This window comes from Rhinatrema bivittatum, chromosome 5, assembly GCF_901001135.1.
Source record: "Rhinatrema bivittatum chromosome 5, aRhiBiv1.1, whole genome shotgun sequence".
NCBI lineage: Eukaryota > Metazoa > Chordata > Amphibia > Gymnophiona > Rhinatrematidae > Rhinatrema > Rhinatrema bivittatum.
The window spans coordinates 296,333,204-296,351,106 of NC_042619.1; the positions used below are offsets into that span (position 1 = coordinate 296,333,204).

General features: G+C 49.9%; 1 protein-coding gene across 1 annotated transcript in view; it reads left to right on the forward strand.

Moving 5' to 3' along the window:
- Nucleotides 1-3,100: 3,100 nt before the first annotated feature.
- The window catches only part of DUSP11 (dual specificity phosphatase 11), a 44,087-nt gene continuing 29,284 nt past the window's right edge, over nt 3,101-17,903 (forward strand). The window contains exons 1-2 of the mRNA XM_029604143.1: nt 3,101-3,360; nt 13,739-13,814. Coding sequence (XP_029460003.1) covers nt 3,293-3,360; nt 13,739-13,814 — 144 coding nt within the window. The 5' untranslated portion in view covers nt 3,101-3,292. The remainder of the gene's footprint in view (nt 3,361-13,738; nt 13,815-17,903) is intronic.

Consider the following 17,903-nt stretch of genomic DNA (forward strand, 5'->3'; position numbering starts at 1 on the left):
CACATAAATCATATTTTATGTGCAGAAAACAGGGAGGGGTCGGTGTTTTATTTCTCTTCCCTTATTGTGCTTTCTTTTCCTGCAATGCTGCGGGATGCTAGATCTTGCTCCCTTCCCAGGAAGGGGGCTCTGCCGGCAGCCAGGAATTGGCCTAGCTCCTGTCGTACAGGCCTGAGGGACTCAGGTGGTCTTTCACCCTCCCCCAGGTTAAAATGTGTGCAGATTTTTGTGCTTTTTTAACTCTCGACGCATTAGCATACCATTTTTGCGCATAAATCCCAATTACAGGTCCTGGCACCGGAACTCCAGCTTCCTCCCATAGACTGACAATAGCTGTAGAAACTTTACTCCACCTCAGCTTTCCAGTTAAGTTTACAGTGCTAAAAAAATGCTCTCAGTTTATGCACCGCTCTGCATGGGGGAGGGGAGGGAGTTAATACCCTAATGCCTTTATTAGCTTACAATTTTGCCCTCCCACCCTTTTTTATAAGCAAAACTCCTTGCTATATTTGGAATAAAGTTTACATACTTTGGGGCTGACTGCAAAACAGTGTGCTCAACTGAGAGCACTGTTTAACCCATGGTTGGACGCGCGTCAACAACCCATTATGCTATAAGGGGATTAGCGCATCCAAAATGCGCGTCCAACCCCCCCCCGGCGAAACTAATAGAACTCATCACATGCAAATGACAGAGCAGGTGTTAATTTCTGAGCAGCCCCAAAAATGTACAGAAAAGCAGAAAATACTGCTTTTCTGTAAATCCTCCAACTTAATATCGTGGCAATATTAAGTCAGAGGAACCAAAAGGTTAAAAAAAATAAGTTCCAGCGGTCAGGTTAGGGAAACGGACGCTCAATTAATGAGCATCCATTTTCCTAACCAGCTGACAGCCACCTCTCCTGGGGACCCGCTGCCAAGGAGGCACTAGGGGTGCCCATTTGTCCCTAGCGCCACCTTGGCAGTGCGCCACATTGTTTAAACATTGAATCGCGTGCCCCTAACCTGGACGCACATTTTGGGAATGCACGTACATCCCCTTTCTTGGGCGCTTGATGTAATACTCAAATGAGCTGGCGTGCTAAAAGGGACGCGCAGTGGATAAATTGCGCGTTCCTAGAGCATCCATGGCATCGAGTGCCCAGAAGTGGCTGTGTGTAGGTTAGGGAAATGGATACTCGTAAATTGAGCTTCCCTTTTCCTAACTTGACAGCCGTCATGATTTTTTTTTTTTTCATTTTTCAGCTTTCTGTGGTTCCTCCTGCTTAGTATCGAAAGGATATTATGTAGGAGGAACCACAGAAAAGCTGTATTTTTTCCTTTTCTGAGGATAGCTTGGGGTGCCTCAAAATTCATTAATTCTTGAGGGTTAAAATTTGCGCGTCGGGCGCACATTTTTTTTTTTTTACATCTGATTACAATCTAATAGCCTCATCAACATGGCATTTGCACATTTTGGACATGCAAATCCCAATATTGCGATGGCGTATGTCTAGCGCCTCCAAGACGTGCGTCCAGCCGCACATTTAGTGCGCACTGAGTTCAATGCTCGATATTGCATCGGCCCCAAAAAATGTGGGCACAGCAGTGATTAGAATTGTGCAATCAGCTGAGCGCATCTTATTACACTAGCCCCTTGTGAATTCCCAGCTTTCGGCAGATATTCAGAGCTGGCGGCAAAAACATGCAGTGAGCACTGTCCACCCATTCTGCTGAGAGGAGGGTGCTGCTGACAGGGGAAACTGAGGGTGGGGGAGAGGACTGAGACTGTGGGGGGGAAGGGATGACTGAGGCAGAGAGGGGTTGCTGGAGGGTCTATTGAGGGGGATTGAATGAGGCTTGGTTTGGGGATTTGCTAAAATGGGGTTTCAAGCAAAGAAGAGAAAGAATGTAGGATTAAATGGAGTTGTGGAGACTAAGGACAAGAGACTGGGATGAAGGAACAGAGGAAGGACTGATTGGGGTGGGAAGGAGGAGAAAGGAATGGGAATTGAGCAGACACACATGCAGAACTTGAAACGAAAATGCACACATTCACTCTCTCTAAAGAACGTGTTTGGAAATTTTGTGTACACATTTCCAATCTTGTTTTTCAAAAAATATCCAAGTTGACAGCTTGTTTGCACCACATTAAGGCTTTATATACATGTGTGATAACTTCATGGCATTCTGATAAACAGCAGCACCATGAATAGAGTATAGATATGGTTACGGCTCGTTGGGCATGTGACATGGGATGTGACATGGGATAATGACCAGGGTTGACCGTAAGGAGAAATTAAAAAAAAAAAAAATCACCAGTTTTATAGAAAAAAATGAATAGATTTCAGAAGTCAAATACATCCACTTTCTGATTATTTTTAGTAGGTGTATATGAGTTGATTTTTTTTTTGGGGGGGGGGGGGGGGGGGGAGGCGGGGATGGAGGAGAGAAGACCAAGTACCAAAACTCGAAGGCTGCTGTGGAGGATCTGGTAAAAGCGAAAAAGCTAGGTTTAACTGTATTGGAGTTGTCATGTGGGGGGAATGGGAGATGGATGTTTAGCAGGGACATTATGAAAAAAGTACGGTTTCCAGTTTTTGGAGGAAGATTTCAGCGCAAACCTGGTTTGCAACCCTACCCTCCTGCTACATTCTGGTACCTGTACTCAGGAAAGGGTTTAGGAATAGGCAAAAGCTTGGAGCGTCAAATTCTGAAGGCACCCAAACACTGGGACTGCTGCATGGCTCTTTCATTTCCAGGGATGAAACCTCCCATCCCCAGAATTCCGCCTACTGCAGCATAATCTTAAATCCAGCCCAGCCAGTGACTGATGGCAAAAACCAAAAGCAGAGACTACAAGCCGTGCGGACTTCAGGATTAATGCTTTTAAAACGGCGCAGGGACTACGAATGATATAATGTCGATTAAAAAAAAACAACACTGGAATGGCCCAATGGGCCAAAAAATGCTCCTTCCGAAAACCAGATCTGACCGCAGTGGCGTCTGCGGATAAGGAAGTCCGCCACTGCAGCCAGATCTGGCGCTCAGGGGCCGCCAGAGGGCGCTACAGCGGAAGGGCATGGGCTGAGCGGTAGAGGTTCCGTCTTTCACCGAGTAGTGCGGTTGGAAACTGGGGGTGTTACGTACGTGCTGACGCTGCCCATGCTGGCGTGGGAGGAAGCGTGGAGTGCCGGTTCAGGAAGCGGCCGGGGGAGCAGCGCCGGCAGAGGTCCGTACTGGCGGCTTTTCGGCTGCGGACGCTGGCCTGGTTGGGCTCCCTGGCGAAGAGAGCCGTGTGCCGAGATAGCTGTATGTCACATTGGCGTTGCGACCAGCGCGGCCAGAGCATGGGAAAGAGCAAAGACCGACTGCCCGACAGGTCAGGGGCCGGGGAAAGGCTACTGATAAATCTATGTATTTCTTTTCTTTCTTTCCCCCAAATAAGTGTTTCTTGCTGGCACATTATGGCAGCCCTACTTAAACTGGTGTCCTACTTGCTCTGGATATTGTTTGGGAAGGTTGTCCCATCTCTAGTTTTTCTTTAAAATTTTCTTTTTTTTCTGATTTCTAGATAAAGTATGTTGCGCTGGTTCGAGTTTACGCTTGCGACTGTAGGAAACGAATACTTCATGCCATCTGTAGCCTAATAACCAATTTAGCCACCCCGCTAGTCCCACCTGCTCCAGCCATATCCGCAGACACTTTCTCTCTGATCTTTTAATATACATTATGAAATTGTAGAAATCGGCTGAATTCTATACCCAAACCAATTCGTTTCAGAAAAGATCGCTCTACAGAAACCCTTCTCATTTCACTAACTGACCCTATACTTCAGGGGTTTGATAATGATGAATCCTATATCCTGGTACTAATTGACTTAACCCTGCTATGCCACCAGCTGAGAAAAATTAGAATAGATGGAACTGTTATGAAACATAGAAATGACGGCAGAAGACCAAATGGCCCATCCAGTCTGCCCAGCAAGCTTTCGTGCTTTTTTTTTCTCTCTCATGCTTATCTGTTACTCTTGGCCCTTAGTAACCTTTTGGTTCTATTTCCCTTCCACCCCGCCATTAATGTAGAGAGCAGTGTTGGAACTGTATCAAAGTGAAATATCTAGCTTAATTAGTTAGAGGTAGTAACCACCGCAATGAGCAAGCAACACCCCTGCTTATTTGTTTACTCAGACTATGTAATTCAGCCTTTGTTGGTTGTTGTCTGTATATAGATCCACTTTTCTGTGCTGGATATGTGTGAAGTGTCAGTTTTTCTCCCCTGCCGTTGAAGCAGAGAGCTATGCTGGATATGCATTGAAAGTGAAGTATCAGGCTTATTTGGTTTGGGGTAGTAACCGCCATAACAAGCAAGCTACTCCCCGCTTTTTTGTGAATGCAAATCCTTTTTTCCACATTACCACTTGCCGTTGAAGCTTAGAGCAATGTTGAAGTCTCATTAACCGTGTGTATGTTTATTGAATAAGAGTATTATCTCCAGGTAGTAGCCGTCATTCCCGCAAGCCCCCCATTCTTCATTCACATCCTCTAGACTTTATGGATCCACAGTGTTTATCCCACACCCCTTTGAAGTCCTTCATAGTTCTGGCCTTCACTTCCTCCGGAAGGGCATTCCAGGCATCCACCACCCTCTCCGTGAAGAAATACTTTCTGACATTGGTTTTGAGTCTTCCTCCATGGAGTTTTAAATCGTGACCTCTGGTTCTGCTGATTTTTTTCCAACGGAAAAGGTTTGTTGTTATCTTTGGATCATTAAAGCCTTTCAAGTATCTGAAAGTCTGTTATCATATCATGGTTCCCTGTACGTACCAGGATCAGTCCAGGACACCTGGGTTGTGACTCCGCACCAGTAGATGGAGACAGAGCAAAACTTGTCGGAGCGAGTCATATATGACCCTGTGTCAGTCACAGCCCCTCAGTCTTACTCTGTCTCCAGTAGATGGTGCAGGTGCGGTCACAGCTCCTGCCTGCCCTGATTCTGGTAGTCAGTCAGGGTTGGGTTTTTTTTGCTAGTTTTTAGTATTGTAGGCAAGCCTAGTTTAAGGTGGCTGTCAAATTGGGGTTTTTGTTTTTGATTGGTAAGTGAAGTCCCGTCTGCCCTGCCTCCCAGGGGGGTTGTGAGGTTCTGAGGGGACCATCCCCCCCTGGTCGAGGCCGCTGCTAGGGTCGAGGACCCGGCTTTTCTAGTAGCAGCGTCAGGGGTGACACCGGGGAGCCCGGTTCACTCACCCCTGCTGGAATAAGGCTCCAGGACCGTGGTCTGTGACAAGCGTTTGTAAAAAAAAAAAAAAAAAAAAGTTTCTTATTTTTGTTGTTTGCCGGCTCTCTGTTGCTTCGCGTCGCCGCTCCGTTTTGCTCGGGGGGGGGCGCCGCCGGCAGGAGGGAAGTCGCGGGGCTTACTTTTGTTGTTTTTTATTTATTTTGGTCGCGTCGCTCCTCATTTTCGCTGTGATCGCCGGCATGCCACGTGGGTGGTCCTGTCGGGCCTGCGGCTCGGCGCACGCGCGCCTTTCCCGGGAGGGCCTCTGTGCGGCCTGCATCCCGGGCGGAGAGGGGTCGTCCGGGGCACCTCGGGGAACTCGGCCCAGGACCGCTCGATCGCCGGGGGGGGGGCTCAGCAGAGAGGCCCCAAGAGCTTTTCCCGCTCAGCGCAGGAGTGGCGGCCATTTTGGCCACCGGCAGCGAAATGGCGGGGGATACAGCCTTGCCTCCCGCGCTTTCCCCTCAGCGGGTCTCTGCGGAGGGGTTTCCCCTCGGAGGGTCTTGGGTCCCCTGGGGATTCCGGGGAAAATTCTTCGGATTCCGGATCTTTTTCGGCGGACTTTGCGCTTTTGCTGCGCAAAATGCTTAAGTACAAGCGCAGCAAGCGCAGCCGAGGAGCAATCTCTGTGGGGGGAACCCGCAAGGCCCCCCCCCCGAGGAAAAGGAGGAGAAAACCTACGGTGGCTGCGGAGGTCTCCCAGGGGCCTTTGCGAGGAAAGTGGCCTCCACGTGGCGTCCCGCAGGAGTCTGATACAGAATCTTCCTCCGTGGCGGACACAGATTCCCCTGAGGAGCCCCTGAAGGGGGCCGAGGAGGCGGCGGCGGACGGTTCTGCCCAGCCCGGCGCGGGCAAAGGGGCGCAGGCCGTGGAAGGAGACGACCCCAAGGTGGTCCGGCTATTCCATAGGGAGGAACTGCCCCCACTAATTCCGGCCATTCTTCAGGAGCTGGGAATAGAGGCCCCGCCTGTGGTGGTCCGACAAGAGGCCAACATGGATCCAGTCCTGTTAGGTCTCATGGGGCCGGCAGTTGCTTTTCCGTTTCATTTTCCTTCGGATATCTTGTTCCGGGAATGGGATACTCCGGAGTTAGGATTGAAGGTCAGCAAGGCCATGGATAAACTTTACCCGCTACCGGAGGATGCGCTGGAACTTCTCAAACTCCCGAAGGTGGATTCAGCGGTTTCCGTGGTGACGAAGAGGTCTACCATTCCGGTTACGGGAGCGACAGCTCTCAGGGACATTCAGGACAGGAAGTTGGAAGTGCAACTTAAGAAGATCTTTGAGTGTCCGCCCTGGGAGTGCGGGCTGCCATCTGCACGAACTTCGCTATGCGAGCTAGCCTGCGCTGGGCCCAGGTTCTTCAAGCGAATGCGGGTCTGTCAGCAGAAGAGGCATCACAGGCAGATAGATTGGAGGCGGCAATAGCGTATGGGGCAGATGCTCTACACGATCTGCTGCGGACGTCAGCTAGGTCCATGGTGGCGGCTGTCTCGGCGCGCCACCTCCTGTGGCTGCGCAACTGGGCGGCGGATGGCTCTTCTAAGGCTCACCTCGGGGCGCTGCCCTTCAAGGGGAAGTTGTCCTTTGGCAAGGAGTTGGATGATTTAATGATTTCTCTGGGAGTGAACAGGGCTTTTAAGCTGCCCGAGGACAGATCCAGGGCGCGGTCTTCGTTTCCGACCAGGTCCCGTTTTCGTGGTCCCAGGAAGTTGCGTCCTCAAAGGTCTGCCGGCCCCTCCTATAGGGCGTCTTCCTCCCGAACCCCTCAGTGGCAGCAGTCCTTTCGGGGGAAACATTTCGGGAGACAAGGAGGAGCCCCGTCGGGCACAGGGTCTAAGACTTTGCAATGAAATGCGGTCGGCCCATCCCTCACCACAGCCCCAGCACGGCGTTCCAAATGTCGGGGCGCGGTTAACGTTATTTTTCGAGAGATGGGCCAGCGTAACGTCAGACCAGTGGGTCCTCAATGTGATAAGACACGGCTACGCGTTAGATTTTGCTCGCATCCCAGCGGACAAGTTCCTTGTCTCGCCCTGCAAGGCCCCCGAGAAGAAGGTGGCAATGCTAGGCACCATCCGGCGCTAGGAAAGCTTGGGAGCTATTTCCCCCGTTCCGGTCAACCAGCACGGCGAGGGCCATTACTCCATTTACTTCATCGTTCCAAAGAAAGACGGCACGTCAAGACCAATCCTGGATCTAAAAGGGGTAAACAGATGCCTTCGCGTTTCTCACTTCAAAATGGAGACGATTCGTTCGGTGATCGCCTCGGTGCGGCCAGGTGAATTTCTGGCCTACCTAGATCTCACGGAGGCGTACCTTCACGTAGGCATTCAGCCGTCGTTCCAGCGATTCCTAAGGTTCTGCATCCTGGGGCGGCATTACCAGTTTCGGGGCGCTCCCGTTTGGTCTCGTGACGGCTCCCCGTACATTCACGAAAGTAATGGTAGTGGTGGCGGCGCAGTTGCGCCGGGAAGGTCTTCTGGTTCATCCTTACCTGGACGATTGGTTGATTCGGGCGAAGTCCGAGGGTCAGTGTCAGCTGGCAGTGGCCAGGGTCCTACAGCTTTTGCAGTCCCTAGGCTGGGTAGTCAATTTCAACAAGAGTCATCTGACACCCACACAGACCTTGGAATATCTTGGAGCCGTATTCGACACGAAACAGGGCAAGGTGTTCCTATCTCACGAACGGATCTGCAAGCTCAAGTGAGGCGCTTATTGTCTCTCCGCTGCCCGCGGGTCTGCGATTATCTGACGGTTCTGGGTTCTATGGCCTCAATGCTCGCGTTGGTTTCCTGGGCGTTCGCTCACCTGCGGCCATTGCAGTCATCTTTACTATCCCGCTGGAAGCCGGTTTTGGAGGAATTCCACCTACCGCTCCCACTCGCGGGCCATGCGAGATCCAGCCTACTCTGGTGGCTGGATTCCAGTCATCTGTCCTGTGGAGTGTCCCTTCTGCTGCCCAATTGGATGGTGGTGACCAAGGATGCCAGTCTCTCCGGTTGGGGAGCAGTTTGCCTAGGAAAGTGGTTCAAGGCCTATGGTCAGCGTCGCAAGCCCAGTGGTCTATCAACCGGCTAGAGACCAGAGCGGTCTGTCTGGCACTGCAAGCCTTCCTACCACTGGTGCAAGGAAAGGCGGTCCGAGTGTTGTCTGACAACGCAACCACTGTGGCCTACATCAACCGCCAAGGCGGGACGAGAAGTCCACTGGTGGCAGAGGAGGCGCAGCTCTTGATGGCCTGGTCGGAACAGCATCTCGGCAACGTCTCAGCGTCTCACATTGCTGGAATCGACAACGTCCAGGCGGATTTTCTCAGCCGTCATCGCCTGGATCCCGGGGAGTGGGAGCTGGCGGACGAAGCGTTCCTTCTCATTTGCAAGAAGTGGGGAATGCCCCACATAGATCTGATGGCCATGTGGCACATCGTGAAGGCCCCACGATTTTACAGTCGGCGTCGAGAAACGGGAGCAGAAGGCGTCGACGCATTGGTGCTTCCCTGGCCGACGGATGTGCTGCTGTACGTGTTTCCCCCGTGGCCGATGATCGGCAAGATTCTGCGGCGCATAGAATTGCACCCGTCCAACGTGATCATGGTGGCACCGGAGTGGCCGCGCCGGCCGTGGTTCGCAGACCTCATCCAGTTATCGGTGGCGGCACCCCTTCGTTTCCAGGGGTTCGCGGGGCTCCTCCATCAGGGCCCCGTCTGTTTGGAGGATGTGGATCACTTCTGTCTCGCAGCATGGCTTTTGAGAGGAATCGGCTGAAGAGAAAAAGTTACTCAGATGCGGTGATAGCCACGCTGCTGAGGTCCAGGAAGCAGTCTACTACGTCCCTGGCTTATGTCCGTGTCTGGGTGGTCTTTGAGGAATGGTGCGTACAGCGAGGGGTGGATCCCACTTCCGCTTCTGTATCCGATATTCTGGCGTTCCTACAGGCCGGTCTGGCCAAAGGCTTGGCGTGCAGTTCCCTACGGGTCCAAGTGGCGGCGCTTGGTTGTTTGCGAGGTAAGGTCCGTGGAACCTCCCTGGCTCTTCACCCGGATATCTCCCATTTTCTTCGGGGGGCTAAGCATCTTCGTCCGCCATTGCGTCCCCCCTGTCCATCTTGGAACCTCAATTGGGTTCTCTCTGCCTTATGCTCGGCACCGTTTGAGCCCTTGAAGCGCGCAACTACTAAGGATCTCACGTTGAAGACGGTATTCCTGGTGGCGATTGCCTCGGCATGGCGTGTTTCGGAATTGCAGGCCTTGTCCTGTAGGGAACCGTTCTTGCGTATTTCCGATTCAGGAGTTTCCTTGCGGATGGTTCCTTCCTTTCTGCCTAAAGTGGTGTCGTTCTTTCACTTAAATCAGTCAGTTGAGCTGCCCGCTTTTGCGGTCGGGGAGTCCTCTGATCCAAAATCGAGGGAACTGAGGAAGCTGGATGTGCGGAGATCCCTCCTTCGCTATCTGGAGGTTACTAACCCGTTTCGGGTAACTGATCATCTGTTTGTTTTGTTCTCTGGCCCAAAGAAAGGGGCCGCAGCGTCCCGCACGACGATCGCCTGTTGGCTCAAGGAGGCCATTGGTTCGGCGTACTTGGTGCGGGGAAAACCGCTTCCCGTAGGTCTTCGGGCTCACTCGACTCGATCTCAAGCTGCGTCTTGGGCGGAAGCTTCGCAGGTGTCGCCTCAAGAAATTTGCAGGGCGGCTACCTGGAAGTCATTGTATACCTTTATCAGGCATTACCAGTTGGATGTCCGAGCTACAGATGCCGGGGGTTTTGGAGAGAGGGTACTCCGAGCGGGACTCTCTACTTCCCACCCTCGATAAATTGGCTCTGGTACGTCCCAGGTGTCCTGGACTGATCCTGGTACGTACAGGGAAAGGACAATTAGTTTCTTACCTGATAATTTTCGTTCCTTTAGTACCAAGGATCAGTCCAGGATCCCGCCCGCAGTGCTGCGCTGAAGTAACGGAGAGTCCGCTCATTGTTGTGTGTTAATTTGTCCGTTTGTTTGGCTCTCTCGGTTGGGGAGTCCGGTTCCAGAAGGGGTTTTGGAATTAATTTCCGTTCAAGTAGCAATTTTTATAGCTAGTTTTGGTTATCTGGTTGGATTTCTACTTTGACATTACATATGACTGAGGGGTTGTGACTGACACAGGGTCATATATGACTCGCTCCGACAAGTTTTGCTCTGTCTCCATCTACTGGTGCGGAGTCACAACCCAGGTGTCCTGGACTGATCTACAAAACACCTCAGCCAGACTACTACTAGGAACAAGGAAACTTGACCACATCACCCCCTTGCTGATAGCACTGCACTGGCTTCCTGTACAATACAGAATTCACTATAAAGTACTGACTCTAATTTTTAGTATCATCAACAATATTAACCCATGCCTATTAGGAGTGACTCTGCAACCCTACACACCGCAGAGAGCGGTGTGTAGGGTTGCAGAGAGCCCTAAGATCACAAGACAAAGAGCCCTAAGATCACAAGACAAAGGACTTCTACAATTGCCTACAATAAGGCGCACACATTTAGTGCAAATAAAAGACCGTATGTTTCCATAGTGGGCCCCAAGTTATGGAACTCTCTCCCAGGAGCCATTACGACTGATAACAGAGTTTCAAACGGGAACTGAAAACATGGCTCTTTAGAAAAAAGTAAAAAGAATAGAATGATATTAAGTGTAAAAGTCTACAGCATGAGTATGGCCCTGCTTGTTTGTCAGGAACTGTCGGCCCAGTGATGTTGGACTGAAGAAGAGGCTTTCTGGAACATCAACCGCCTGGAAGCCTGCGCAGTCAGATTGGCATGTCTACAATTCAGCCACAGACTCCAGGGTTGAGCGGTTCGCATGATGTCGGACAACGCGACGATGGTAGCCTACACCATCTGCCAGGGTGGAACCAAGAGCCAGCAAGTGTCACAGGAGAATAGACCTCCTTATGGAATGGGCGGAAATACATCCACAGATGATCATCCCACATCGCAGGAAAAGACAATGTCAGAGCAGACTTTCTAAGCAGGGAGTCTGGATCCAGGAGAGTGAGTGTTGTCGGCCAATGTCCCCAATTCTTCAGTCGCAGAAGAGATCTGTGGTCTCTGGGGATCGACGCTCTCGTTCAGACCTGGCTGGAAGAAGAGTTGCTATACGCCTTCCCTCAGTGGCCCCTGCTGGGCAGGGTCATTCGCAGAATTGACACCATAGGGGATTAGTCCTATTAGTAGCTCCAGATTGGCCCAGGAGTCCATGGTTTGCAGACATGCGGAGGCTCCTGGTAGACACCCCCCCGCACCCCCCCCCCCGTGTCTCCCACTGCACAGGGACCTGCTACCACAGAGACCGGTCCTTCACGAGGATCTGACTCTATTCTGTCTTACAGTTTGACCCTTGAGAAGGCTCGCCTGATGAAGAGAGGATATTCTATGACGGTAATTGCCACCTTACTCTGCGCTTGGAAGGTCTCTACATCCCTGGCATATGTGTGGGTCTGGGGATTATTTGAGGTCTGGTGCGAGAAATGTGGTGCCCCCCCCTTGGGCGGTCAAAATCCCACTTATTCTGGAATTTTTGCAGGGTGGCTTGAATAAGGGTTTGGCCCTTAAATCCTTGAACATGCAGGTAGCGGTGCTCTCCTGTTTCAGGGGCGAGGTGAATGGTACCCCCTTGTCGGCTCATCCGGATGTGGCCCGTTTCTGAAAGGGGTGAAGCACCTCCAACCACTCCTATGGTGGCTGGTTCCCTTGTGGAATCTTCCTTTCGGCCGCTGCGCAGTCTTTCCTTGCGTCTTCTTAACCTTGAAAATGGTGTTCCTGGCATCTATATGCTCTGCATGTCGTATCACTGAGTTGCAGGCATTGTCATGCCGGGGACCGTTTCGCTGGAAGACTCCAGGAACGTTACAGTTTGTACCGTTCCGTCCTTCTTGGCCAAGGTAGTCTTGGAGTTTCATTTGAATCAGTCCCGTTCATTGCCATTCTTTAGATGAGCACAGGGACGAGGAGAAATACCTCCGCCGTCATTTCAATGTCAGACTTTTGGTGCGGTACCTCGAAGTTTCAGAACTGGTCCAAAAGATGGATGGCATGTTTGTCCTTCACGGTGGAAGGAAGCAGGGTGAACCAGCTTTGTGGGCTACCATAGTTTTGGATTAAGGAGGTGGTCACGGGAGCCTATGTTGAGGCAGGACAGCCATTACCTTCTCAGGTTAAAGCTCATTCCACTAGAGCTCAGGCCACTTCATGGGCGGAAGTTAGACTGCTGTCTCCCGTCGATATCTGCCGAGTAGCGATGTGGTCGTCCTTGCGATAGAACCTGGAGAAGGTGCGCATGGACATACAGGCCCAAGAGGACGCAGCCTTTGCAAGGGCGGTGTTAACCGGACTGTCGGCAGCCTCCTGTCCCGATCAGGAGTAGCTTTTGTGCATCCCATTGGTCCTGAGTCCATCTGGCTAGGAAATGGCGAAATTACTTACCTGATAATTTTGTTTTCATTAATGTAGACAGATGGACTCAGCATCCTGCCCTCTGCTGCCCAAGAACAATGCTGAGGATTCACCTGTGGAATGGGTATTGAATCCAAGAGATTACGGGTAAGCCTTCATCCAGTCCCTAGATCAGGGCACCTATATTCTTACTGGGATTCATTGTTTTATGATTGGTTGAGTACAGTTATGTTTTTAATCATATTTTTAGTCAAGTTCTTTCATTAGTGGGTCCACAGTGGCTTTTGAAGAGAATACTAGAGGACTGAGGACATTGCAAGGGTGATGTCCACTTTGAAATCTGATTCCGTCTCCATCTGCTGGCAAGGGAGAATAACCTATTGGTCCTGAGTCCATCTGTCTACACCAGTGGTTCCCAACCCTGTTCTGGGGACCCCACCCCCCCAGCCAGTCGGGTTTTCAGGATATCCACAATGAATATATATGAGAGACATTTGCATGCACTGCTTCCATAACATTGTGGATATCCTGAAAACCCGACTGGCTGGGGGGTGGGGTCCCCAGGACAGGGTTGGGAACAACTGTTCTACACTAAGGAAAACAAAATTATCAGGTAAGTAATTTCTCCAGTAAGCACAAAGAATGAGATGCGCCCATTCTATCTGCCCCAAAGACAATTTGTTTCCCCTTAAAGACTGCTTTAAGGAGAAGCAAACTGTTGTAGTTGTCGCTCCACTGCTGTCTGATTGGTATAGGCCTCACACATCTCATGTAACTTCTTAAATCCACATAAGTTTGAGTACTTTGTTTTAGGGCCAATAACTCTTTTTCTGTGATTACTGTTAATTTCTAGTATCTTCTAAAATGTGTAAAAGTGTCTTTTCTATATAAATGACCATCCTTGCTGAATATGTATATGTTGTAAACAAATTTGGCCCCTATGAACTAAACTAGCAATGGCCACACAACAAGTAATGCCTAAAATGCTTTACAAGGAATTGCCTTTTGTGGCATGCAGTTATAAAATAGATTCTTTGCCTCCTAGGTGGACAGACTATCTCCCGATTGGAAAGAGAATGACTGGCACACGCTTCATTGCTTTCAAAGTCCCACTGAAAAAAGTAAGTGAAAGTCTTAATAGAATTGACTTTGGGAGAAGCCAGAGGAAATCCCTGGAGGATGCCTCATGTCATTTCCATATGGAATCAGAGGGGCTGGGGGCTGGCTGCACCAGCTTGGAGTTGGTCTTTCCCATTACTGTGTATGATCTTGGCCCTGTTAGTATCGTCTGCCTCCTAAACCTCCTTATTGGAGGCCAAGATGCTACTGACTAGAGGCCTCAAATTCCCTTCCGCCACTAGGTGTTAGATTCCCTAAATCACAGGATATTGAAGACACGATTCTTCTACTGAAGAATCTCCATTACCTGAGAAGCAGTAATAATCGTGGAGTGCAGTCCTGTTTTGGGTACTATATTTCTGCTGCCCCTCCCCTTCTGTCGAAGGCTAAATACCGGATGAAACCAGTAGTCAGCACCGTGAGGGAAGGGAGTTTGAAGAAAGTGCAAGATGACATGAAACCATTAAAAATAACTGGGTACGGTCTGTGTAAAGCATTGGATTGCCATGGCAAGACCCAAGAGTTGTCAAGTACTGAAAAAGAAAAGAATTTGGAAATTACCTTTAAGACAGCTTTAGTTAGGAGTAGCCTAGTGGTTAGAGCAGTGGTCTATGAACTAGGGAAGCTAGGGTTCAAACCCTGTTGATACCCCTTGTGACCTTGGGCAAGTCTCTTTACCCTCCATTGCCTTAAGTATAAACTTGGATTGTAAGCCAGGCAAAATACCTACTGTACTTGAATTTAATCCATGTTGAAGTGTCTGAAAAGTAGAATATAAATCAATTAAATTAGACTTATGAATACTCTTGTCTTTACACACCAGTTTTCAAGAATTATTCTTTGTCATCCTGCCAAACCAGTCCAGACGAATGGATTATCCTTACTCACCAGCATGTAGAGGCAGATAACTCCAGCTCTTTTCTGACGTGGTGTTCTTATATAGCCAAGTGCAGCAGGAAAGGTTGTCAGTAGTTCTCTGCTTCCAGCAGAAGGTGAGAAGTATTGCAGCAGGAAGGATTATTTTTTTACTAAGCTCCCGGGACAAAGAAGCTCCTAGGACAATGGCCCAGTGGGTCAATCTTTCTGGGACAGCCTAAGTCCAGCCAAGAAAAGGGGGATGGTTGCCAGGAAATGCCTTCCCTGGGGGGATAAAAAAAAATTCAGTTTCTATTTGGGCCTGGTCTGAGATGGCCCCTGTACCCTGTAGTGGGAACATAAAGTTGGATTTAAAAAAAAAAAGAAAATTAAAGAAAACATTAGTTTCCTGCAGTGGGCCTTATGGAATGGGCTCAGTTTTCTCCTGGGACCCCTCCCAGGCAGCAGAAGGCCAGTGGAGAGCGGCAGATGTCTATTGTGCAGATGTTGACAGCAAAGTGTAGTCACTGGTTCCTTTTGCAGGAACAACAAAAGCTTGGACAAGTTAGCATTTGCTCAGGCACCATAGGAAGAGGTAAGAACGGCTGTGGTATCTGAACGGGAGGAGCTGGCGGCCTGATGGGGGGTGTCCCAGGCAGGGTTAATGATTAGCCCAGGAAGGAGTGGAGGCAGACAGTGTACTGCAGCCCCCAGCAGACCTCAGGGCTCCATGGAAGTCTTTGCTGGGGGTAGCTTAGCAGGTCTCCAGGAGAGAGACGATGGGTTTTCTGCAGAGTTTTTGAGAGGGAGGTAAGATCTTGCAGTGACTTGATTAAAACCCCCATTCCCAAAGACTGGAGAGGAGTAATCTCTAGGTTTAGAGAGACCCTGGAAGAAGCCAAATAGATTATCCACAGTGACCAATGAGAGAGAGGCCAGGAGACATAGGAGTCAGGAGAAGGCTCTGAAGAAGCAAAGATGGTGGCACTGGAAAGTAAGGATTCAGTGGTGTGACTTTTTAGGAAGCTTTAACTTGGGGCATTTATATCCTAAGTAATCCAATCCCTGAAGCTTGAATATAAATAGGAAAGGGAAGTAGCCACATGTGGAAACTCAATTTTAGCAGGGATTAAGAACACCCCCCCCCCCCCCCCCCCCGAAAGCATTCACCTAGCAGTACAGGAGATGATTACAGTGGAATGGGAGACCCTGGACTCCTCTCTGAGGATCAGGAGAACCATGTCGGTACTTTACCCAATCCAACAGTCAGAAGTAGACAGTCTGTGCCATATGCCAAAGGTGGATACACTGGTGGCTGCAGTCACATTAAAAATGATAATCTGGGTGGAAGGGACACAGCCTGAAGACAGGAAGAATGAAGCTGCCCTGAAAAGATCCTTTGAGATTCAGTTTATCCCTACAGATGGCAATCTGTGGGGAATATGTGGCTAAACCAGTGGTTCCCAACCCTGTCCTGGGGACCCCCCCAGCCAGTCAGGTTTTCAGGGATATCCACAATGAATATGCATAAGAGAAAATGTGATGGCTGGGGGCTCCCCAGGACAGGGTTGGGAACCACTGAGTTAGACTATTGATTTCGTGTGCTCAGGAGCTGCACTCGGATGCAGAGAAGCCCCAGGATGCCCTGAATAGAGAAGTGGCTAAGTTGAAATCAGGGGTAACCTTCCTAGCGGATACCTTGTATGACTTAATCAGGACATTGGCCAAACAGCGATGGCGGTGTCAGCTAGGAGGTTGCTATGGTTGAGGAACTTGGTGGCAGATTTGGCTTCCAAAGCATGCCTGAATAGGCTACTTTTCAAAGAGGTGGCTGTTCAGGGTAGAACTAGAAAAGCTGGTGAAGGACTGGGCGGAGTCCAGGCCTCAGACTGCCAGAGAATGTGTATAGGGGAGTAGTGAGCAGCTTTTGTGCTCATTACTCGGTCAGGCAGTATAGACCCGGGAGATGTCAACCCACAGAAAGCTAGGCTACTGACATCATCTCTCTGCATTTGTGGAAATGGGAGCTTAGGGTACCTGAAGCTCAGAATGAGGCTATGAGGATCCGCTCCTTGCCTTCACCAATTAGCGACTATTTGACACGGTTTTATGAGGAGTGAACCTGCATTACCACGGACTTATGGGTCCTGGAGCTTGTTCGGCAGGATTATGCCCTTGAATTGATTGCTCCAATTCCAGAGGTCTATGTTCAGTCCCTTTGCAGACTGATTTCAGAGAAACCAGCCTTCCAGAGCAATTGCTCCAGTTGGATGCTATAGTGTTAATCCTCGAGAGAGATCAAAACGAAGACTCTGCATTTACTTTGTGATCCTTAAGAAGGGGGGGGGGGGCACCTTTTGTCTAGTCTTGGAATTAAAGCATGTCAACAGGGCACTTCAAGTGCCTCACGTTTGAATAGAAATCCCAAGGTTGGTAATGCTAGCGGTAAGAGAGGGAGAGTTTCTCATCTCCTTGGCCCTTTCTGAAGCATATCTTCATATTTCTATCAAGGAAGAGCATGTGAGGTGTTTGAAGTTCATGGTATTGGGGAAACACTACCAGTTAAGAGCCATGCCTTTTGGCTTGGCTACAGTTCCTCCCTAACCCCCAAACTTTTACCAAGATAATGGTAGTGATAGCAGCATGCCTGTGCAAAGAAGGATTATTACTTTGCCCCATCTGGATGATTGGCTAATCAGAGCCAAGTTGAAACAGGAGAGTCAGAAGGCCACAAACAGTTCTTCAGCTTCTGCAAGCTTTAGGTTGGGTAGTCAACAGAAAAAAAAAAGCCAGCTTCACCAGCTCAGTCTATAGTTTATTTAGGAGCCAAGTGACACCAGATTTGGGAAAGTGTTTGAGGCTCAAGAGGGATCACCAAGCTGCAGGCACAAGTGAGAGACCTGTAGACCTGCAGTGCCTCTCAAGGTTGTACTTACAGGTTTGAGGATCAGTGGTTATGCCATAGATTATGGTACAATGGGAAAAGGCCCACAAGAAACCCCTGTTTTGATGGCCACCTCAAAGGTAGGACCACACATGGTCTCTACTAGTACCAAGGAAGGCCAAGAAAAGTCTGCACTGGTGGCTGTCTGAGGCCAGTCTACCAAAAGAAGTGGATCTGGACCTCCCAGAATGGATCAAGTAGTGATATGCTCAGTGGCAAAAGTCAGGCAACCTAGGGATGCCGGTCAACCTTGGAAGCTTCATGGACAATAACCTAGCTGGAGATCAAGGCA